Below are 20,461 nucleotides of genomic sequence, written 5' to 3' on the forward strand. Positions count from 1 at the left end.
AAGCAGGCAGTTCCACAGCAAGCAGAAACCCAAACACCTGGTCCTCAACAAATGCCACAACACCTGAATGAAAACTCAGCCGACATGGAAGAGCAAGACAAAAGCATCAGGCGTGGGTCATCTTCATGCTGAACAGCAGCCAACTTGGCACGCTTTTCAAGTATTCATGGAACGAAGAGCTCGACACAGATGTCTCTTGTTTAGGTAGACATTCCCCCCCCCCCCAACACCAATTCTATTAGTTGTTTAACCTTCATGCAGATCACGATACTACAAGTTAAACAATGCATTTCATTTGCATGCCTTTCTGGGGCCTTCCACAGTGACACTTCAAAAGCACATTTTCTTTAGAAAATTAAACCAAATCGATTTGTGCTGATGCCAAGGGCCTGGCAAAGCAAATGTCAATTGACTTGAAGGATGCCTTGCTGATGGCCAATGAAATTAAGTCCCAGAAGCTCTAACTGAATAATTCAATCCCTGCATTAACTGGTTTTGTGCAGGAGGAGCTGTGGCTGTGGGTCTCCAGGTTTGGCTGCTTTAATAGAATCACTAACCTGTCTGACGACATTTACTGTAATTGGAGCCTGCAGGGGAGCCGGCTGGTTGTGCAGAGCAGTATTCCATGAGCTCTGTGCCTGGCCCACTCTCACTTGCACCCCTACCCCTATGGGTCCCAGAGCCTGCCAACCAGCCACCCAGGCCTCCCATAGTCCAGTCCTCTCATTGATAGACCACAAAAAACCACACTGGCCAGGTTGGGCCTTGTCTGGAACCCTTCATGGGTGCCTACACATGGGACATGATCTGAGGGTCTTTGGTGGTTCCCACAGACCAGTCTGAGCAGCCCTGCTCACTGCCCCCGGCTGCATTTGCCATCCCAGCCTTGCCTCTAGTCTTCAATCTGATTCAGTTGCGCTGGTGGGGTCTCTTGCCTGACCTCGATCTCCTGGTGTATCCATCTTGGTGTATTTCCAGGGCCCCAACCTGAGACCCCCCCATCTCTCCAACAAAGCTGCTTCCACCCGGGATGTTTCTCTCCCTGATTATCTGGTTCTCATTCAGTCTCCTCTCCACCCCAGGGCCTTGGCAGAAGCTATGCCCCTTTAGCTGGTTCACTCCCTCTAAGCCTTCACTGCTTGAGTCAAGACACAGGGGAGAGGAAAGCAAACAGATGAGGGGCTGGTGCCATGGCAGGTAGGCTAAGCCTCCACCTGCAGAGCCAGAATCCCATATGAGCACCAGTTCAAGACCCAGCTGCTATGCTTTCAATCCAGGTCCTCGCTTATGGCTGGGAAATCACCCACCTAGGGGACCTGGAAGAAGCTCCTGGCTTCAGGCCAGCCCAGCGCCAGCCCTGCAACTGCTTTAGGAGTGAACCAGTAGACGGAAGACGTTTCTCTGCCTCCACCCCATTGCTGATCTGTGTGAAGGGCAGGACCGCCAGCTGCCTGACACAGAGGAAGAGGCCAAGAAAGCCTGTGCCTGCGCAAATGCTCTGCGCATGTCAGGGTTCACAGTGGGGTTCCTACCAACAAGGCACAGTTCTTCTTGTCTAGAGAAGTGTCATAGAGGGCCTGGCACAGTAGCCTAGTGGCTAAAATCCTCAACTTGCACATGCTGGGATCTCACATATGCGCCAGTTTGTGCCCCAGTAGCCCCACCTCCCATCCAGCTGTCTGCTTATGGCCTGGGAAGGCAGTCAAGGACAGCCCAAAGCCTTGAGACCCTGCACCTACTTGGGAGACCTGGAAGAGGCTCCTGGCTTTGGACCAGCTCAGCTCCCGTGGTTGCAGCCCTTTGGGGAGCAAATCATCGAATAGCTCTTCCTTTCTGTCTCTCCTCCTCCTCTCTGTATATCTGTTTTTTTTTTTTAAATAAAAATAAATAAATCTTAAAAAAAAAAAAAAAGAAAGAAAATAGTCACGGAGCCCCACTGGCCTCTAGCAAAGCTTCAAGGTCACGGGCAGCCATTCCCACCAAAACATTTGCAGCCTGCATTGTTGCCCACCAGGTTCACCTGGGTGTGTTCTCGTTTCTTTTTTCCGACCGGGCAGGGAGGCCTTTGAAGGCCGAGGAAACGGCCCCCCACCACTCCCCCTGCATGAGGCACAGAGCCCGTGTGCAGATCCACAGGGCTGGGTCTGCGGACACACAAGAAAGGAGACTCAGGGGCCGGGGGAGAGACCCTCAGCCGTGCCTTGTCCAAGGCCACGCAGCTGGGAGCTCCGGACAGTGAGAACCGGATCTCACTTCCTAGACCTTAGCGGTTTGAGGGCAGCTGATGTCCGACGCCGTAGGTGCCCACAGGTCAGCGTGGGCAGGTGGGTTCAGGAGGGGGGCTGAGCTGCTGGAAAGCACCGCCTGTGCAGGCTCCCGCACCCCCCGCTGGAGCCATCCTCACCTAATTGCAATGCCGACTGGGCCCCCAGACATCTGCCGGGCAGGAGATTTTAGTGGATAATCAATAGTCCAATAGGGCAGGCCGCAAACACCCAAACCTAATTATGTTGTTCAGAAACGTGTGTGTAACTGAAAGGCACCTGAGAAATCGCTGCCGCCATCTCCAACGGGCGAGAGATACCCAGTCATCATGCCAGATTGGATTGCTATCGACTGCTGATGTGCTGCGAGGGGAGGTTGGCTGTTGGCGAAACCATTGTTTGGGTGCCACAGGGATACACACAGGTGCACACACATACAGAGCTGCCTCTTTTCTGAGAGATTTTTGGAAAGGTTCTGGTTCATAGGTTTTACCCAGGCTCCGTGACTGCTGTTGGCAGCGTGGCCTCTGGAATCTAAGACCGCACAGTCCTAACTCCTCCCTGCCAGAACAACCGTGAACCTCCTTAAAGGGCAGCATGGCATGGCCAGATGCTGCCCATCACCCATGGCACTGGGAAAATACTCCAAATGCTAAGAAGCCCAGATAAGACAAAAAGCTCTCAAAAATGAGCATACCTGTATGTCGGACTGGGACGTGGCCTGGCCACCCGCACCCACGCCAGAATCTCAGCTCCATTTCCAAGTGTAGCTTCTATTCATGTGCACCTTGTGTGGTGGCTCAGGTACTTGCTCGCATCACTGCCACCCTGCAGGAGGACTGAATTGAGACCCAAGTTCTTGGTTTCAGCCTAGTCCTGTGCTGGCTGTTGTGGGCATGTCGGGAAGTGAACCTGTAGACAAGAGGTCTACTGGCCTTTTAAGTAAGGAACAAAATAATTTTTTAGATTTTTTGGGCTCGGCACAATGGTTCAATTGGCTAATCCTCTCTTTGCAAGTGCTGGGATCCCATATGGGCACTAGTTCACATTCTGGGTGTTCCACACCCCTTCCGGCCCCCTGCTTGTGGCCTGGGATAGCAGTGGAGGGTGGCCCAAGTCCCTGAGACCCTGCATTTGTGTGGCAGACCCATATAAAAGCACCTGGTTTTAGATCAGCTCAGCTGAGTTGTTGCGGCTATTTGGGGAGTGAACCAGTGGAAGGAAGATCTTTCGTCTCTCCTTCTGTCTGCAAATCTGCCTTTCCAGTAAAAAGAAATAGATCTTTTTTTAAAAAGAAACTTATTGTATGTGAAGTCACTTGTATGACTTCAGAATCGCACTAAACAAAAGCCTGGAAACCCAGTGTCTGCAGGAGCCCGCAAAGCCCAGCGATGGTCACTTCACTGTCTTGGGGGGCCCACCTGTGTGCAGCCAGCACCCCCTGCAGGGCTTGCTCTGTCATTGATGCTCCGTGAGGTGGGCAAGTGAGGGGCCACGAACAGGGCATGCTCCTTGGGAATAAAGCCCTTGGCAATGTGTCAGCACTCTGTATGCTTGCTCTACTTAAAAACCAGGCAGTATCAGTCACCCGCATGAGCCCCAGGCTGTCAGCACACAGAACCTTCCACCTGGAAAACATGCCAGCAAAACCTTGGCCGTCGGTCTCCATCCTTACACAGCACTCGGCTTTTAGATACGGAGTTCTTCTTTCAAGAAGAATGTTACAGAGGTCAGCGCCAGGGCGCAGTGTGTAAAGTTACTTTCAGGGTTGCCCATGTCACTGCTGGAGTGCTGGCTGCTCCACTTCCAATCCAGGTCCCTGCTTATGTACCTGGGAAAGTAGCCAAGATGGCCCAAGAGCTTGGGAGACCCAGCTGGAATTCTTGGCTCCTGGTTTCAGCCTGGTCCCGCCCCAGCTCTTAGCAGCCATTTGGGGAGTAAACTGGCAGAGTCCATCTTTCTTACTCTCTTTGTCTCTCTGCCTTCATTTTTAAAAAGAGAAAATGATTCTTGGAAAGCCAAGTATGTACAACAGCGAAGCCAGGCTGTTTGCACCACAGCAGGCATGGCGGACAAGCATCTTCCCACTCGGAAACTACCAGGGCCGGGCAGTGCTGCGTTCTGGGGACACTGAGGCACAGAAGTTATCCTAACCATGAGCCTGGAGGCAGAGTGCAGGTGGGTCTCGTGCCGTGCTGTATTCAGGCACTCACCGGGGTTCTGCTGAGCAGAGAGCAGGTGCTCAGTCGACGGGATGGGGCTGGGAGGCGACGCTGGCATCCTCCACACAGTCAACAAATGCCATTCCCTTCCCAAGGACTCGGGGGACTTGGTCCTTCATTGCTCTACAGAGGGTCCCGGGCCAAGTGTCAAGAACAGAGGACAAGCTGTGGGGGGGTCACAATCTGCATTCAAGACATGCGCTCTTTGTGGTCCCGAGTCCCAAGCAACGTCTACGACCTCTACCAGGCAGACAGTGAGCATGTCACCATGACAACCACTGAGCCACCCAGGCCACTCCTTCCTCAGTGCGTGCTGGGCTTCCAAGACAGCAGGGTGGGACACAGGGAGGGAGGCAGTGTTTGGGGAATGGGGAAGTTCAAGGACAGCCTGGATGCCCTGAGTTTTCATTCTGTGAAGGGTCCGGCCCCCACTTGGAGAGGCTGTGCCCAAGTAACTTCTGTGTGCCTGGGCAGCAGCAGCTGGCAGGCCTAGAGGGGTGGCATGAGAGTGGAGGTGGAGTCGGAGGTACTGCTGGGCAGTGGGGTGTCTGGAGCAGTGGGGGTGTCGTGGGCATGCAGACGGCGTTGAGTGATGGGACCAAAGGAGGTTACACACAGGGATCGGGAACTCCCAGAGGCCACAGGTGCAAGCCCTGGAGCACGGGAACAGCGGCAAAGGAGGTGGGCGTTCTAGGACATAGCAGAAAGTGACCGCCCAGGCTGGGGAAGCCTGTGGCACTGAGCCCACCCTCAGTGTGCCAGGTGTCCAAGTGCCTGGTGTGCGGGGGCTGGCCACACTGGCTGGGCCAGGCAGACTGGCATCTCAAGGGATGTCACAGTGAAAATGTCCTGCAGGCCAGGGCAGAATACCCCAGGCCTGAGGCTATTTCTTTTTTTTTTAATGATTTATTTGAAAGGCAGAGTGACAGTGAGATCTTCCATGTGCCTGTTCACTCCCCAGATGGCCACAATACCCATATCTAGGTCAAGCTGAAGGCAGGAGGAGCCAGGAAGCCCATCTGGGTCTCCCAGGTGCGTACAGAGGCACAGGCACTTGGGCCGTCATCCACTGCCTCCCAGGTCGTTCGCAGGGAGCTGGACCAGAAGTGGGACAGCTGGGACTCTGAGTGCTGCTCTCATTCAGGACACTTGCATTAGAAGCTTTGGCTAACTGTGCCTCAGCCCAGGCCTCTTTCTTTGCGGCGCAAGCAGGAGGGTTGCTGGAGGAAGCAGCACCATGCCTCTCTCCACCTCCTGGTAGAGCTGCATGCTTTGTTTGTCTTAACAGGCAAACAGCGCTTCTGGTGGCTGGTCCATTTCCTAAATGCTGGAGCAGGCTGCAGCCCAGAGCAGCCACGTGTGGGTGACAGACCCAATTACACGAGCCACCACGCTGCCTCCCACAGGGTGCCCCAGCAGAGAGCTGGAACCAGGAGTGGAGTGGAACCGGGGTCCTCCAACAGGGGATGCAAGCATTGGAACCGCAGCTCCAACGCCTGCCTGGAGAACTTGCCAAGCCGGGTGTGGTGCCACAGCGCTGCCCACCCGTCAGCTCCTCCCTCCATTGCAACACGTGGACATGAGTGCTGCTCCCACGCCTATGGCCAAGCACCGGGGTCCTCAGAGGTGTTAACTGCCAGGCTACACGGCCACTTCCTGGTCAGCAGGAGAGTGAGAATGCTGGAGGCAGGACTTCCTGGCCTGGACCAGCCTGGTCATGTGCCTGCCTTCCCCCTGGGGAGTCCCCTTAACTCCGCACCCCAGCCCTGCCCACAGGTCAAAAACAGCAGAAAGCAGAACCACTGCCAAGGTCGTCACGTGTTCTGGGCCTCTCCCAGAGGCTGGGAGGCCCGGAGGTAACTCAGACGCCCCCCGAGTCCCTTGCAGCCGAGGCCGGGAAGGCAACGGCCTGGGGAAGCGGAGCCTTTGCTGAAATCAAGGACCGCAGAGCGCAGGTGAACCAAGTAGAAACTTGCCCAACACCGAGTTCAGCCGAGCAGGACGCGCCCCTCCCCGGGGACCAAGGTGAGGACAAGAGACGCAAGACCGGTCGGAGGCTCCGCTGGCTGCTTTTCCCCCGCGGCGCGGTCGGGCGGCGGCGGCGAAGCGCGTGGCGAGGCGGGCGCGTGGCGAGGCGGGCGCGTGGCGAGGCGGGCGCGCCACCTGCCGGCCCCCGGAGCACGCGCCCCACACGGTCGGGGACCGCCACCTGCTGGCCACTCGGAAGAGCGCAGCCCGGCCGCGCGGCCCCCGCAGGACTCAGTCCAGGTGTGGGGAGGCGGAGCCAGGCAGGAAGCAGCTCACCTGCGCTCTTCCTCTTGTGGGAACGGTTTAGTCTGCAGGCGGCATGGCGGCCCAGAGGTCCTGACCCTTTCCAGCGCTTTCTTCCTACTGTCCTGGCGAGACCCTGTCCTCTGTGCTCCCTATGCAGGGCCCTGTGAGCCCAGTCCTTGCAAGGCGTGGTTTTCAGATTTGAGAACTCAGCGCTTTGAATCTAACACCATCTGTAGGACTTGGTGCAAATGCACAGCTTTGCCTGGACAGTTTGGGGTGGAAGTTGCAAGCGTGCATGCGTTTCTGGCAAGTTCCAGGGGACACCAGTGCTTCTTGTCCACTGAGGGTCAGGCTAGACCTGGCAGTGACTGGCCCCATGACTTACCTCCAGTAGTGAAGCCCTGGGTCTTGGTTCACTCACCTGTGAAATGGGGAAAACTGGGCATAACTGTCGGTTCACAGAGCGTGGGGTGAGAGGGTGTATGTTAAGGCCTCAGATGGGAGGCTTGGCATGAGCAGGTGTGCCACCAGGGCTGGCAACTGTCCTTGGCACCTGTGTGCACCTGAGGTCCTCCTCGAGTTCTCACGTAGGTGGCAGATAGAGTTGGGAGGGTTCCTGTCTCTGGGTTTTTTTTCTGCCAGCAGGCCCCCTAAACCACCGAGGGGATGGGACTACAGGTTCTTCATCCAGAAGAACCACCGGAGACGGAATGAGCATGTCCATTTATTGTAATGCAGGCACAAGCTTATATAGACTAAGAAAGGGGACGGCAGCAGGCATTGCCCCCACAGTCTTCCCACCCAACTGTCATTGGCTAGAATGACGTCTATCCCTTTAGGCCTTCCAATCATGTCACAGGTCACGTAGACTGGCAGGGAGGCTGTGGGTCACGTGCCCCCCAGAGAGCAGGCAGAGATCCCGGGGTGATCTCCCACATTCCAGGAGCAAGAACAATCCTGGGCAAGACCATGATGGTTTTATTCAAGCAGCTCAGCATCATGATCTGGTTACAAGCAGGGCAGGTGGGTGCATTTAGAGGAATCAGGGACACCACCTGGCACAGGTAGGAGGGGCTGAACCCGGAGGTCGGGGCCTCATCGTGGAAGAAGGCACTTTAGGTCCAGCAAGCACTTTTGTCCTGCTTCTCCACTCAGCCCTTATGCAGGTCACTTGGGACCCTTCAAACATCCCAGGGCCCAGGCAACACGCCCCAGACCAATGGCATCTGTGTCTTGGGGTGCTGTGGGCCCCAACAATTAGAACCCTGGTTCCCAATACTGTGGGGGTTGGGGACTGAGGCCTTGGGGAGGTGACTAGGTTGAGAGGCGGTCCCGAGGGTCCCTAGGATGAGATGGATGTTGTTGGTGTGAGAGGCAGTAGCCTGGGGTCTGTGCATGTGGAGTGCACGCAACAGGAGGCCCCCCAGTTCTAAGGGCTCAGCCTCGCAGGCAGCAGAAGTGCAGGTACACACGGTGGTCACCTTCCCAAGAGCCAAGGAAGCCAGGAACTCGGTGCCTTGTCTCAGCATTGCATGGAAAAAGGAAGATGAGCGTGTCACCCCTCTTCCAGCTCCACAAAACCCCTCTGGCCCCGGAGCCATCCTCGGGGAGTGAGCATCTGGTGCTCACAGCCTCCGGTGGCTTTGGCCATCCTTCCCCCAACTACTCACAGAAAGCAAAAGCAAGCCTTGCAGGGAGCCGAGGAGGGCTGCAAGGAGACCTGGCTCCTGGTGAAGCCTGCGCTCCCAGCAGGTGCACACGGATGGAACCTTTAGGAGGACACCTGTGCTCCCATGCGTCAGATCCATTTGGGCTTCATGGGGCCCAGAATAATCAACTTGGAGTCAGCTTGTGTGGCCCTCACACCCTGCTCCAACCTCAGACAGACAGCAGCCCCAGGAGCACTCAGGGCTGGGTTGGTGAAGCCTCATGCTGGGCAGATCCTGAGTGCATCCACCTGTTGATCGGTGCCTGTAGGTGGGTGGAGTCTGCACCTGCCTGTGTCAGCTGCAGGCACATCCCTATGAGACACACGTGTGTCGGCGTGTATCCCCTCCCCGAGTAGCCTCCTCAGGCCTGCTGTCCACTCCCAAGGTTGCTCTTGGCTCAGTGACTGTGAGATGCAGGTGGGACCCCCTAAGGCCTGCCCATGTCCTCCAGTCTCGGTTGGGCATCAGGAATCAAAGCAATGTTCAGAGAATCAAGCCCGAGCTGACCACACCAGGCAATGTCCAGATGCTAACAGTAATAACAAACCTCTGACCCTGTTGCAGTGTCCAGTAGAGTCCTGTGGCCCTGGCATGCCCCAGCCAGTGTCCCAGTGGCTGGCAGGAACAGAATCAGGCAGTGAGACCCCCTCAGCTGCAGACACAGCTCCGCGGTTGTCTTCAATCCCACATCCCAGGTACACCGGTCTTGGTGGACCACAGGACCTGGCTGTGTCCCAGCACCATGGCATTGGAGCAGACACGACCAAGAGCCTGAGCCTGCTGCAGGCCCCAGAAGGGGCTTGCAGGGCTGACCATTGCTTCCCAGGGAGGGCTCCGGTTCCTCCTGAACAATGTGTCAGCTATAGGATTGGGACAAAGTTGAGTGTGAAGATATTGCTTGAGATGCCACCTGTTAGGGCTCTGAGTCTTTGTGGCATCTTTCTCACCTTTCTTGAGCTCCACTGCCTGGTCCTCAAGACTTGAAGGGGAAGAAGGCCTAATATTTGTGGGGGAAAAACTAGAAAGGAAGACCCTAGAACCCTCCCAGAGATAGGTCAGGGTGATGGCCAGGACCTAAGACAGAATGGAGGAGACTTCAGGCTAGGTGTTCCCCCTTCTTTTTATAGGGTTCCACCTCTCCGGTCCCAGGGCCTCTTCTGCATTTCTGCTACACTTGCAGCAATGTTGACCATTGCTGGAACTGACTCATTTCCCTGATCACAAGACATTGGTGGATTTTACAAGATGTTCTCCATGACACTAGTCCCAGATGTTTGCAAAAATTCATGAGGGAGCCAGTAAGATGGGTGCTGATCTGCATGTATGCCCACCCATTTCCACAGGGATTTGCTGACATTCTCTCTCAGGCTGGGGTTCCCACCAATGACCCCCGAGGTGAGTGGGCACATGGGGAGGTGGTCTTGGGAAGCCCCGAGAAGTGAGGATATGGAGGAAGCTGAGCCGGGGAGTACCAGTGAGGCCCCTGGAGTTGGCTATGCCCCACACTCAGTCCCTGGGAAGCAAGGGAAGGAGGGTGCCATGTCTTCACTGTAGCCAGAGGCAACTTTCCCAGATACCAGCTCCTGGGCACTCCATCCTGCCCTGTTGTACCCATGGTGTGAAGCAGTCTTCAGGCAGAGAGTGCTGGGGTGCCAGGCTGTGTGGGTGTGACTCTGACCAGCCCACCCACAGGTCCACCCAACCACATGTGAGCAGTTCAGCTGCACATTCACCCAGTGCATGCATACATTTGCAGGAACCGGCCGCTCATCCAGACATCAGTATTGCACGTGCTGACTTGTGCAGGTGCACTAGCCACAGGTCACTGAAGGAGAGAAGTCATCTTCAGAGACTCATACCAGTAAGTACCCAGGTGGCTGTGAACTCAGTGGTGATTCCACTCATGGTGTCCATGCCCCCCCAGAGCCTGGGACCGGTGTCACGGGCATTCACGCTGCCATTGAGTGACGGGGGCAGCTTGGGGAGAGTGCTTGCAGCTGAAAGGACAAATCGCAAGAGCCAAGGTGATTTTTTTTTTTTTCTTCTCATGTCACAAGAAAACCTGTGGCACTCAGCAGACAGGTTTGGATTTGGTGGGGCTGTTTTTAAAATGTAGTCAGCAGGAGCCAGGAGCCAGGAGCCAGCACTGTGGCTACTCGGGCTAAATCTCTACCTGTGGCTCCTGCAAGTCATATGGGTGCGGGTTCAAGTTCTGGCTGCTTTGCTTTTGTTCCAGTTCCCTATTGTTGGCCTGGGAAACCAAGAGAGGATGGTCCAGGTCCTGGGGACCCCGCACTCCCATGGAAGAGCTGGAGGGGACCCCTGGCTTTGGACTGGCCCCCAGCTCCAGCTGTTACAGCCATTTGGAGAATGAACCAGCAGAGGGAAGACTGCCCTCTCTTTCTCCTTCTCACTCTGCAACTCTGCCTTTCAAATAAAAATAAATAAGTCTTTTTAAAAAAGAAAATTGCATTCATGGGAACGAGTTAGGCCCCAGAGGATGGTGAGGGTTTTTGGTTTTGTTTTGTTATTTGCTTCCCCACCCCCACCCCACCAACGTCCTGGTGGGAAGGCAGGATGCTGTACTGGCCAGTTCACTGCAGGGACCAACGACCAGATGGGTTTGTCTCTGCATCTCAAATTCTCTGACTATGCCACCCCAAAAGACAGGGCCTGACCACCAGCTCAGCCCACGTCTTTCACGAAACAGGTGCTGGCAGGTCACCTCACTGCTTAACGAATTGGTGAGGCTTTCCCGTGGCCAAGCAGAGCAGGAGATTTCTGTAGACGCGCAGGAGTCTGTTCTGGACCAGCTTGAAGGCTATGCACAGGATCTCCATGCCCACCAGGATGTAGAGGGAGAAGAACAGGAAGAAGTGCGGGTGCTCCAGGTCGGTGTCGGCAAAGCCGATGGTGGTCAGGGTGACGAAGCAGAAGTAGAAGGCGTCCTCGAAGTCCAGCTGCGTCTCCCAGAAGGGAAGGACAGCCGCCGCACAGGAGATGTAGGCTAACACCACCAGGGCGACCACGGGCAGGGGCACGTCCAAGGCCTCCACCTGCCGCCCCACCTCGTCCAGGTTGCTGATAATGGAGTAGGAGAGCTGCCCCCCAGCCAGCTCCGGGCAGGAGCTGCTCCTCTCCAAGGTCCGTGGCGACAGCTGCAGGGTGTTCTTGGGGGACAGAAGTCTCTCCAGCAGCTCCGTGCTGAAACCCGGAGCCGAGGAACAGCGGCCAGGTCTGGGACCCGGGAGCTCCTGGTCCTCGGTACTGATAACGATCTGTGGGACTGTGCTGTGATCTTGCCTGGGGGGCGTCGCGTCTGGCTGCTGCCCTTTCCAGCACAGCCACGTGGAGGGGTGGCAAGTGAAGAGAGGTAGTTTGCGGAACCGATTGTAAGAGGCCGAGAACACAGTCGCCAGGACGTCGCCTATGTCCGTGAGGACCAGGAACATCAATGGGATGCCAAAAAGGGCGTAGAGCATACACAGGTACTTGCCCAGCCTGGTGGCCGGGAAGATTCGGCTGTACCCTGAAACAGGACAGGGGCCGGGGGTCATGGTCTGCTCCCTCCTCCCCATGCCGCCTACATCCCACCAAAGGAATCTTGAACAATGGGCCTCCATGTCCCCACTGTGGCGTACCATTTCACACATGGCTTGGAAAAGTGCCATCCTGTGCCCGGTGCTGGGCCAGCTGTGGTGGGAGCAGCAACTTCTCTTTGGAACAGGGAGTAATTCCTGGGCAGATCTTTGCCCTGTACCTTGGAGCAAAGCTGGGATTGCAGCCTGGGCACTCCTGTGTGGGACATGGCATCTCCCTTGCTATGCCAAATGCCTGTCCCACTTGTGGGTTTTTAATCTGTGAGATAAGAATGCCAGTCCTCACTTACATGCATGCCAGCAGGAGGCCGCCTGGCACACAGCGAGACTGGCGCAGAGGCTCTGACACTCCTCCGGGGGGGATGCAATGGGGGCTTTGGCTAGCGTGGGAACTGGGAGGAGGGCGAGGGCTTGCCATGCTTCCGGTGGGACAGAAATCTTGGCAAGATGGGGTAGAAGAATGCTTCGGCTTTGGGGAATCAAGAAGAAACTTGGAGTGGAACAGAAAGCAGGCCTCCCTGAATCCTCAACCACAGAGCGATTCTCTAAGGACTCCTCACTAAATCCAGAACCATCCCAGAAGACAGGCAACGAGTGTGGGGTGGTGGCTAAGAACAGGTGTTCTACAGTCAGCTCCTGTGTGCCCTGTGTGACTTGGGGCCATGGGCTTTGTCACAGGTGCCTCAGTTTCCCCATGCACACCAGGCTGAGTAATGCCAGTGCTGAAGCAGTGGGTGGAGGACCACGCCTTTAGAATAGCATCTCAGTAAGAGCCCTACCTGCTGATGTCCTCAAGGCCCCAGACAGGCGACCTGGCCTCTGTGTGCCTCTCCTGCAGAGGGAGAGGTGGGGCCGGAATGTCAGTGCGGTCATGGGTCTGAGCCCTGGGCCATGTGATAGAATGGCTAGAGTGGAAATTGCCCAGCTGTGGCTCTGGCTGGTACACGGAGCATCTGTCACACCTGGGAGCAGCTCTGGACTCCTGGGGAATGGGGAGTAAGCCACAATCGATGCCCAGCTCCATGCCCACAGCAGTGATGACCACCGCGCTGTGCTCTTTGTGCACGCGATAGTTCATCCTCTTTCTTATCAAATAATCGCTTCCCACCAGACCTGATTAGACCCTCCCGAGCCTCTCATCTCCCACAGGATGGAAACCCCCATGCCTGTGAGAGCCAGCTTCCAGTCCCACCCGCGGCAGCCACACCCACCTGCTTCCTGTTCCAAGCTGGCACCTGCCTCAGGCCCCTTGCACTGTCTCTCCACTCTGCCTGCAAGGTTTGCATTTTGCGTAGCCATGTGGCAGCTCTTTCCATTTTGTGTGTGGACAGCATCCTCTCAGGGGAGTTCCTGATCCCTCATCCGAACGCTTCCTCCCTTCCTGCCATCCCTAACACCCACAGCCGTCTGACCAACTCTGAACGTTTGTGCACTCTCAGCCTCACCACCATGGAGATCTCGGTCTGTTTTGTTCCTGGGCCCTACAAGTGCCTCATTTAGTGCCTGTGTGAACAAATAAATAGAGGTTGCATTAATATATGCAACTACTGACTTCCTACTGAATGCCAGACGTGTGTGGGTGGGGCTGGAGGCTCCAGGGAGGAAGGGGCAGAAGTCACACCCTGTAGAGGGCGCCGGCAGCCACTCCTAGGGTAACAGGAGCCCAGAGAAGCATCAGGGGCAGCTTTGGCATGGGCCCTGCAAGGCTGCCAGCCCTCAGATGTTGCTGCTGCCAGGAGGAGCCCCGGCAGCGTCCTGATCTGTGTCCCCACAGGGAAGTCAGGAAAGTTCCTCCCCCACCAGAATAAAGGACCAACCCCTCCCTCCCCAAACATTATGCTATCCTTCAGGCCAATGGTCCCTCTTGGGCTTATTTCATTTTTTAAATGTTTATTTATTCTTATTTAAAACACAAATTTACAGAGGCCAGAGATCTTTCATCTGCTCGTTCACTCCTCAAAAGGCTACAACAGCTGGAGCTGAGCTAATGCAAAACCAGGAGCCAGGAGCTTCTTTCTGGGTCTTCCAAGTGGGTACAGGGGCCCAAAGACCTGAGCCATCCTCTGCTGTTTTCTTAGGCCATAAGCAGGGAGCTGGATGGGAAGTGGAGCAGCTGGGACACGAACCAGTAGCCATATAGGATGCTGACACCACAAGCAGAGGATTAGCCTGTTGTGCCACCTCAGCAGCCCCTGGGTTTTATTTTGAATAAGAGACAGGCTGGTGGTAAGTGGATGAGGTTACCACTTAGGACACCTGCAGGATTGATTAAGTCCTGTCTCCCCCTCTGATTCACTTGGCAGCACATCATAGCCTAAAACTTGGGTTCCTGCCACCCATGTGGGAGACCCAGGTACAGTTCTTGGCTCCTGGCTTTGACCTGGCCCACCTCTACTCTTGTGGGCATCTGGGGAGTGAAACAGCAGACGGAAGATCTCTGTTATTCTGCATTATAAGTAAAAAAAGATTTTTTTCTTTAAAGAATATAACACTTTTCGCCAGAATCTATACAGTATTGTAAAGTCAAAACTCCTAATGTTGCCCACATTTGATGCACAATGAACAGAGGGGTTGGTGAAGAGCTCAGGGCCACACAGCCCACAGGAACCTATATTCCTACCCTGAAGACCTTCCCCACCGACATGACAAGCCCCGGGCTCTCCTTGGCAGAGGCGGGTTAGTGACTTAGAGACGTGCCTGGGGGAGCTGTGGCTTCAGATGAAAGACAGACCTGCCCACACACGGAAGCAAGTCTCTGCACACAACCCCTGTGCCAGGAAGGACCTACCCAGCCCAGTTCTGAAAATGTGCACAGTGGAAAAAATCTTATCATTTGCTCCTAATGCATCCACACATGGCAACCCAACCAGCTTGCATGCGGCCAGCAAGTATTTCATAATGCATGCACTTCTAGCGTAAAGGGAACGCTGGGAGTGTCTGGGGGTGGAGGCTGTTGATGGGCTTCATACACAGGTCAGGCATCCCTTGGTTAGGACCAAGGCCAAGTACATTCCCAGTGATGGGAGATGCAAGCAGGAAGTGCTACCACCAGAGGGACCTCCACACGGTGAACATTCCCCCACATCATCTTCCAGCTCCAATTACCCAGTGGCCTGAGATCTTAATCGCCCGGTACTGTGGGTGGTGTAGCATAACCTCCTTATGAGTTTAGTCAGCTAATGTATCTCCATTATTACAGCAGCGCCTTGCTGGCTGGACAGCCATTAGCATCACCTGGAGGAGGCCTGAGATCATGGACGCCTGGGCCTGGGCCTGGCGCCTGGAGATTGGCTCCATCGGCCCGGGGCAGGACCCAGGCACGGAAACAAAGGCATCCAGGTGAGTCCACCGGGCAGCAGCCACTGACTCCCTGTGCCTTGGGCTGGTGCTTTGCACATGTTAGGGTGTATGAGAATCACGGGGAGAACTTGTGAAGGCTACTGGTCCCTCTGCCACCATTCCTAGCTGGGGCCTGAGAATGTACTTGCACTGTGACAAGGTCCCCCGCAGTGCTGTTGCACAGTGGGGGTGACACTGAATCTGGAGGTGCTCTGGTACAGAAAGTGGCCTGAATCTGTGAATGCAGGCCAGCTCACGGCTCAGCATCTCACAGCGGGGGTGAGTGTTTGACTCAGCACCCAAGATGCCCTCATCTCGCATCGGAGCGCCTGGCCTTGAACCCCACTCTGGTTCCTGACCCTAGTGCTTCCTGCTGATGCCGCCCGGGAGCAGCCATGATGGATTAAGTACAGGGGTCTCCACCACCCCCACGGGAGGCCTGGAGTGAGCCCTCAGCTGTCAGTTGCAGCCCAGTCCCACTCCCAGCTGTTGCAAGAATCAGAGTGAACCACCACATGGGATTCTCTTCCTTTCTGACTCCCTCTGTTTTTTATATCACAATGGACAGGCTAAGCCTTCCCACACCAAGGAATTATCCAATCAAAGATGCTACAGCATTGAGGCTGAGAAATCTGGTTTGGCTGTCCCTGGAGGTTCAGCAGCAGGGCCTCAGCCCTGCCTCTGCCTCGATGCCTGTTAGTTCTCTCCCAGCACCTGAGCCCCCAGGGCCGTGAGAATTAAGTAAGACCAGGGCCAGTACAGTGGGCACCAAGCTTCAAATCAGCTCAGCTCTGGCCATTACTCTCTGTTTGGAGAGTAAACCAATAGATGGAAGACACCTCTCTCTCTTTAAAAACAAAATAAGAGCAAGTCCCTAAGGCACCTTGCCCTGTGGGGGCACCTGCTGGGCCATGTAGGCCTCTCCCTTATCCTTTCTGCCTGACACCTGCTGCCTGCATCTGCATCCCCCCAAAAGGAGAAACCATAGGATGCTGGGGGGCTCATACGTCATTCAACCCCCTTGCTGGGCCCTGGCTTGGGTGTGGGTAGGAGGCACGGGGGGCTTCTGGGAAGACGGCCCTGCTGATTGACAGCTGTGGAAGGAATATGCACCCTACCTCTGTCAGATGTGACTGAGGTGGGCAGAGCCTCGGGTCCTCTGGCAACTCTCTAATTCACAGGACAGAAGCAGCACACATGCAGTGCCACAGCCGAGCTGCCCGTCAGCCCCACGGCTGTCATCCCTCCAGAATCCTCCTTTCCTTGGCCATGTGTTTTCCTGAACTTGGAAGCCTGATGGATTGGGTGTCATGCTGGTTGCAGCCTGGGGTGGGGAATTTCCTGGCTGCCGCTCCCACATGTGGTCAGCAGCTGACCCCGGGTGGACCCCGACAGGCAAGCCCAGGAGGGTTGTGGGTTGGGGTTCCAGGCTGAGGGCTACATGCCTTTTCTGGAGACCACACAGCTCTAGGCCAGGGCAGATGGGTCCTCTAGGATCTACTGAGACCCAAACACAAGGCCCTAGGCACTGTGGTCCCTCTGGGATGGACACCTACTCTCTGAGTAGCCCTTCTGGCTGGTCTAGAGGAACAGGGCCTGGGTCATGGCCACACTCCTGAGAAGGTTCTCACCCAAGAACCCCCATGCTGAGGCTTGGGGGTAGCTCTACTTCTTCCTCTCCCAATGGCCCCTGACCCAGCAGAGGGGTTCCTGCCAGACCTGACTTAGTTCCTTTATCCTGGACCACTATGCCACTCCCCCCAAGCAACCCAACCTGGAGCCCATGACACAAGGCCTAAGTGCGAGACCAGCACCATCCTCCCAGCCCAGGGCAGTCTGACCACCCACAGCATCTCCCCTGCCCTCCAACCCATCCAGCTTAGCCTCAAAGGAACCTGGAGCTTCAGCGTCTACCTCAGATCCCTGCCCCGCCCAGGACACTCTCTCGGCTGCCCTCACTGGCTCAACCCATGTAGGACACATCCAGGCAAACCCGCCCTCCCCAGACCAGTCAGGCTGTACTTTGGGCAGGTGCACCCAGTCTAGGGAAGCCAGGCAGGGACGGATATCCATCTCTGCTCTGCTTTTATTGGGGCCATACCCAAGGGGCTCCCACCTGAGACGGGGAGGATGTGTCTCCCAGGGGCACCTTGTGGGCAGCCCTGCTCACTGCTGGAGGCTGGAGAACATCTGCAGACCAGGGGTTAGCCCCACCGCTCCTCCATCCATTTACTAACTGAGTGTCCCAGCACTGCTCCTGGCCTCCCGCAGCCTCTGCCCCCTGCACTCACCCACGGTGCTGAACACGGTGCAGCAGAAGAACAGCGCGCTGAGGAAGGTCCAGCTGGCCGGGCTGTGGAGCCACTGCGGCTTCAGCTGCTGTAGGTGCTTCCGCACAGCTGCCTGCCTGCCTTTGGCCACTCCAGGAAGAGAGAGACCGCGGTGAGGGAGGAGCTCATTTCCCAGAGGAGGGGGTCCTCCCCAACAACAAGCAGCCCCATCTGCAGTTCTTAAAGCCTGCTTCTGCAATACTTCAGCAGCCTAGGTCTAACACCCCAACTCTAGGGCTACGAGGCAGCCCCAGGCCGCCCTGGCCTGAGGTTGTGATGCAGGTGTGGGGGCAGGGGGGAGGGCATCTTAGCTCTCTGAGCCTCCACTTCTCTCTTCTTTCTAAGGGGAGGGCGTGACAACTTCTTGCCTCTCTCACAGCACTCGTGCAAATGGAAAGTGTGGAGCCCACCGAGGGAAAAGGGCAGCAGGGTTAGGCTGCCTGGGCTGCCTGGGGGACAGCTCTGGCTGATTCCTCCTCCACAGCCCTGGCCCCAGGGCCCACAGAGAAGGCCTGGGCACCTTGGTTTCTGCAAAAGCCTCCCAATGGGTTCTGTTGACCTCAGCATGAGGCAGTCTGCATAGGCTGCCTCTGAAGCCCAGACAGTCAGGGCAAGTTCCCTGGCTCTGCTGTTCTGTGGGCTGGCACAAGTTTCTCTCACTGGCTCAGGTCCTTATCTGAAAGAGGAGGCCAGCACATACCCCGCACACCTCCTGCCTACGGCTGCTATAAGGACTGAGACGCTGTGTGAAAAGGGCCCAGCACAGGCCTCCAGGGAGCTAGAAACAGTGCCTGGGGAATCGGACCCACCCTGGCTTCCCTAACTTTGCTGTGTGTTTGAAAAGACCCGGAAAGCATGGTAGGTCTCAGGAGCCCAGCTCAGCCCTGGACAGCCCAATTATGAGGATCTGGGGAGGAACCCAGGGAACCAGCTCCTTGGAGGGTGCCCATCTTGGGCTGTCAGGTGAGCTCTGGACTTGCAACAACCCAGACCTTTGGATGGTTCAGGGTGACTGTAGTGGCAAGAGGCGTTGCCTAGGCAGATCCTCAGAGCAGACCTACCCAAAGCAAGGGGCAGGTAGCCCCTAAGCAGGTGGCTGAGACCCCAGGGGACCGTCGGTCCAGGATTCTTCCTGGGACTTTTAGAGCCTGTCTTGTCTCTATCTTTTCTGCTCTCTCTCTTGTTCCCATTTGCCCTGGAACATGCCCCTTTGCAAGTTTCCTTTAGGGAAGTTGTCTGAGAGCTTCCGTGTCCCCCTCTTGGGGAGGCAGCATGAACCTAGGGGTTCAGTGCCTTTCCTGCATTCTTTACTGCAACCCTGAGTGGTCCTTAGTCTCCCCATTTCCCAGAGGAGCAAACTGAGGCCCCGCAGGTTGCAGCTGGCCTGGTTCATCCAGCAAAGTGGAGGATGCTGCAGGCAGCTCCCAGCCTCAGCCTCTTTCAAGGCGGCCTCTGCTCTCAACTCCGCGGGGAATAGGGGTTGGGGGAGGCTCCTACCTGTTGTGTTACATTCCAAGATGCCACAGAGCTGCTCCAGGAACGCCTCAAACTCCTGGTTGTCCGGTGCCCCGCGGACCGGGTGGCCCTCGACGACGGAGAACAGCGCAGCTCCCAGCAGAGCGTAGGTCACCAGGCAGCAGAGGAAGCAGACGCTGGGGAACAGCTTTCCTACGGCGTCCGGGCAGCACCTTCTGGCAGGTGCAAGCGTTGGCCCCTCAGCGGCCTCCATCCCTTCCGGAGCGCTGAGGGCGGGACCCGAGCTGAAGTTTGGAGTAGGAGCAGCTGCTGCAAGAGCCGGGAGCTTCCAGGCTAGGCAGGTGAAGGAGGCGGGAGTGCTGGGAGTGGCCGGATCCTGCGGCGCTAGGAGGAGGGCGCAAGCTTCCCGTCGGGAAAGCAGGGCGTTTTGTTCACTGGAGTAGCTCTGCCCCGCTGGCGCCCTGAGTCGCTCTGGATCTCCACAGCTGACCTTGGAGCTGCGTGCCAGGTTCATGTTCCTTCGTTGGGGCTTTTCCACCCCTCAAGTACAGTTTTGGCTTCCAGGTACCAAATCTGATTCGTGGGGGTGTCACCAAGGGCTTCCCTTCCTGGGGGTTGTCTACAGCACTCCTCGGCCTGGCACACCTGGGCTCCCAGCCAGAGCCCTCCAGTTTCCCAAGGGCTTTGATCCCAGGTGGACCTGATACATGGCCCCACTTCTTTACACACCTGTAACTTTTCTGTCCTTGCAGCAGCCTCATGGTGGGCATGGGTGTACCCCGTCCTTGGGTACAGGGTGTATGACCCTTCCCTGAAGGTTGGACCACCTGACCTGCCGTAGCCCTCAGGGTTGACAGGTACAATGCAAGACGGAGGGCTGAGGTGGTGCTGGTGTTTGCCCAGTGCTTGTGTGGCCAGACTGGGACCTTGTCTGCCAGGACAGAAAATCATCCAGGTGGCAAAGGCAGGGACGCACGGCCCCAGGTCCTGCTCCAGGCAGGTCCCAGCAGCACCACCCCCAGTGGCCATCACGGACTCTCTCAGTGCTGGCCTCCACTTGTGAGCTTTGCTCTCAGGGCCGCCGCTGCCCTGTGGCTGAGCACACAGGGGGACAAGAGCCTACCCGGCGCTGCCCCCCCCCCATGGTGGCCACCTGCCACCTGTAGTGAGGGTTCCAGTGCTCCCTTCCTGCCCCCTGCTCCTCTGCAGAGGTTGTGTCAGGTCCCCTGAGGACGTGGGCTCCCCCTT

The 20,461-nt window shown here is 56.5% G+C and overlaps 1 protein-coding gene across 1 annotated transcript; it reads right to left on the reverse strand.

Annotated features, from left to right (window-relative positions):
* Positions 1–11,195: 11,195 nt before the first annotated feature.
* On the reverse strand, positions 11,196–19,727 carry KCNK18 (potassium two pore domain channel subfamily K member 18). Its single transcript, XM_040992487.1, has 3 exons — positions 19,235–19,727; positions 17,699–17,827; positions 11,196–11,998 (listed from the first exon to the last, which is right to left on the reverse strand). The coding sequence occupies exons 1-3, from the start codon at positions 19,725–19,727 to the stop codon at positions 11,196–11,198; spliced, it is 1,425 nt and encodes a 474-aa protein (XP_040848421.1).
* Positions 19,728–20,461: the final 734 nt, after the last annotated feature.

Source organism: Ochotona curzoniae, unplaced genomic scaffold (genome assembly GCF_017591425.1).
Source record: "Ochotona curzoniae isolate NIBS_2020 unplaced genomic scaffold, NIBS_Ocur_1.0 contig_66, whole genome shotgun sequence".
NCBI classification, from domain to species: Eukaryota; Metazoa; Chordata; class Mammalia; order Lagomorpha; family Ochotonidae; genus Ochotona; species Ochotona curzoniae.

Coding starts and splice junctions, on each gene's coding strand:
- KCNK18 (XM_040992487.1), bottom strand. CDS start 19,727: ATGAACCTGGCACGCAGCTCCAAGGTCAGCTGTGGAGATCCAGAGCGA. Junction 17,828..19,234: donor CTTGGAATGTAACACAACAG/GTAGGAGCCTCC, acceptor CTCTTCCTGGAG/TGGCCAAAGGCAGGCAGGCA. Junction 11,999..17,698: donor CACCGTGTTCAGCACCGTGG/GTGAGTGCAGGG, acceptor GTCCTGTTTCAG/GGTACAGCCGAATCTTCCCG.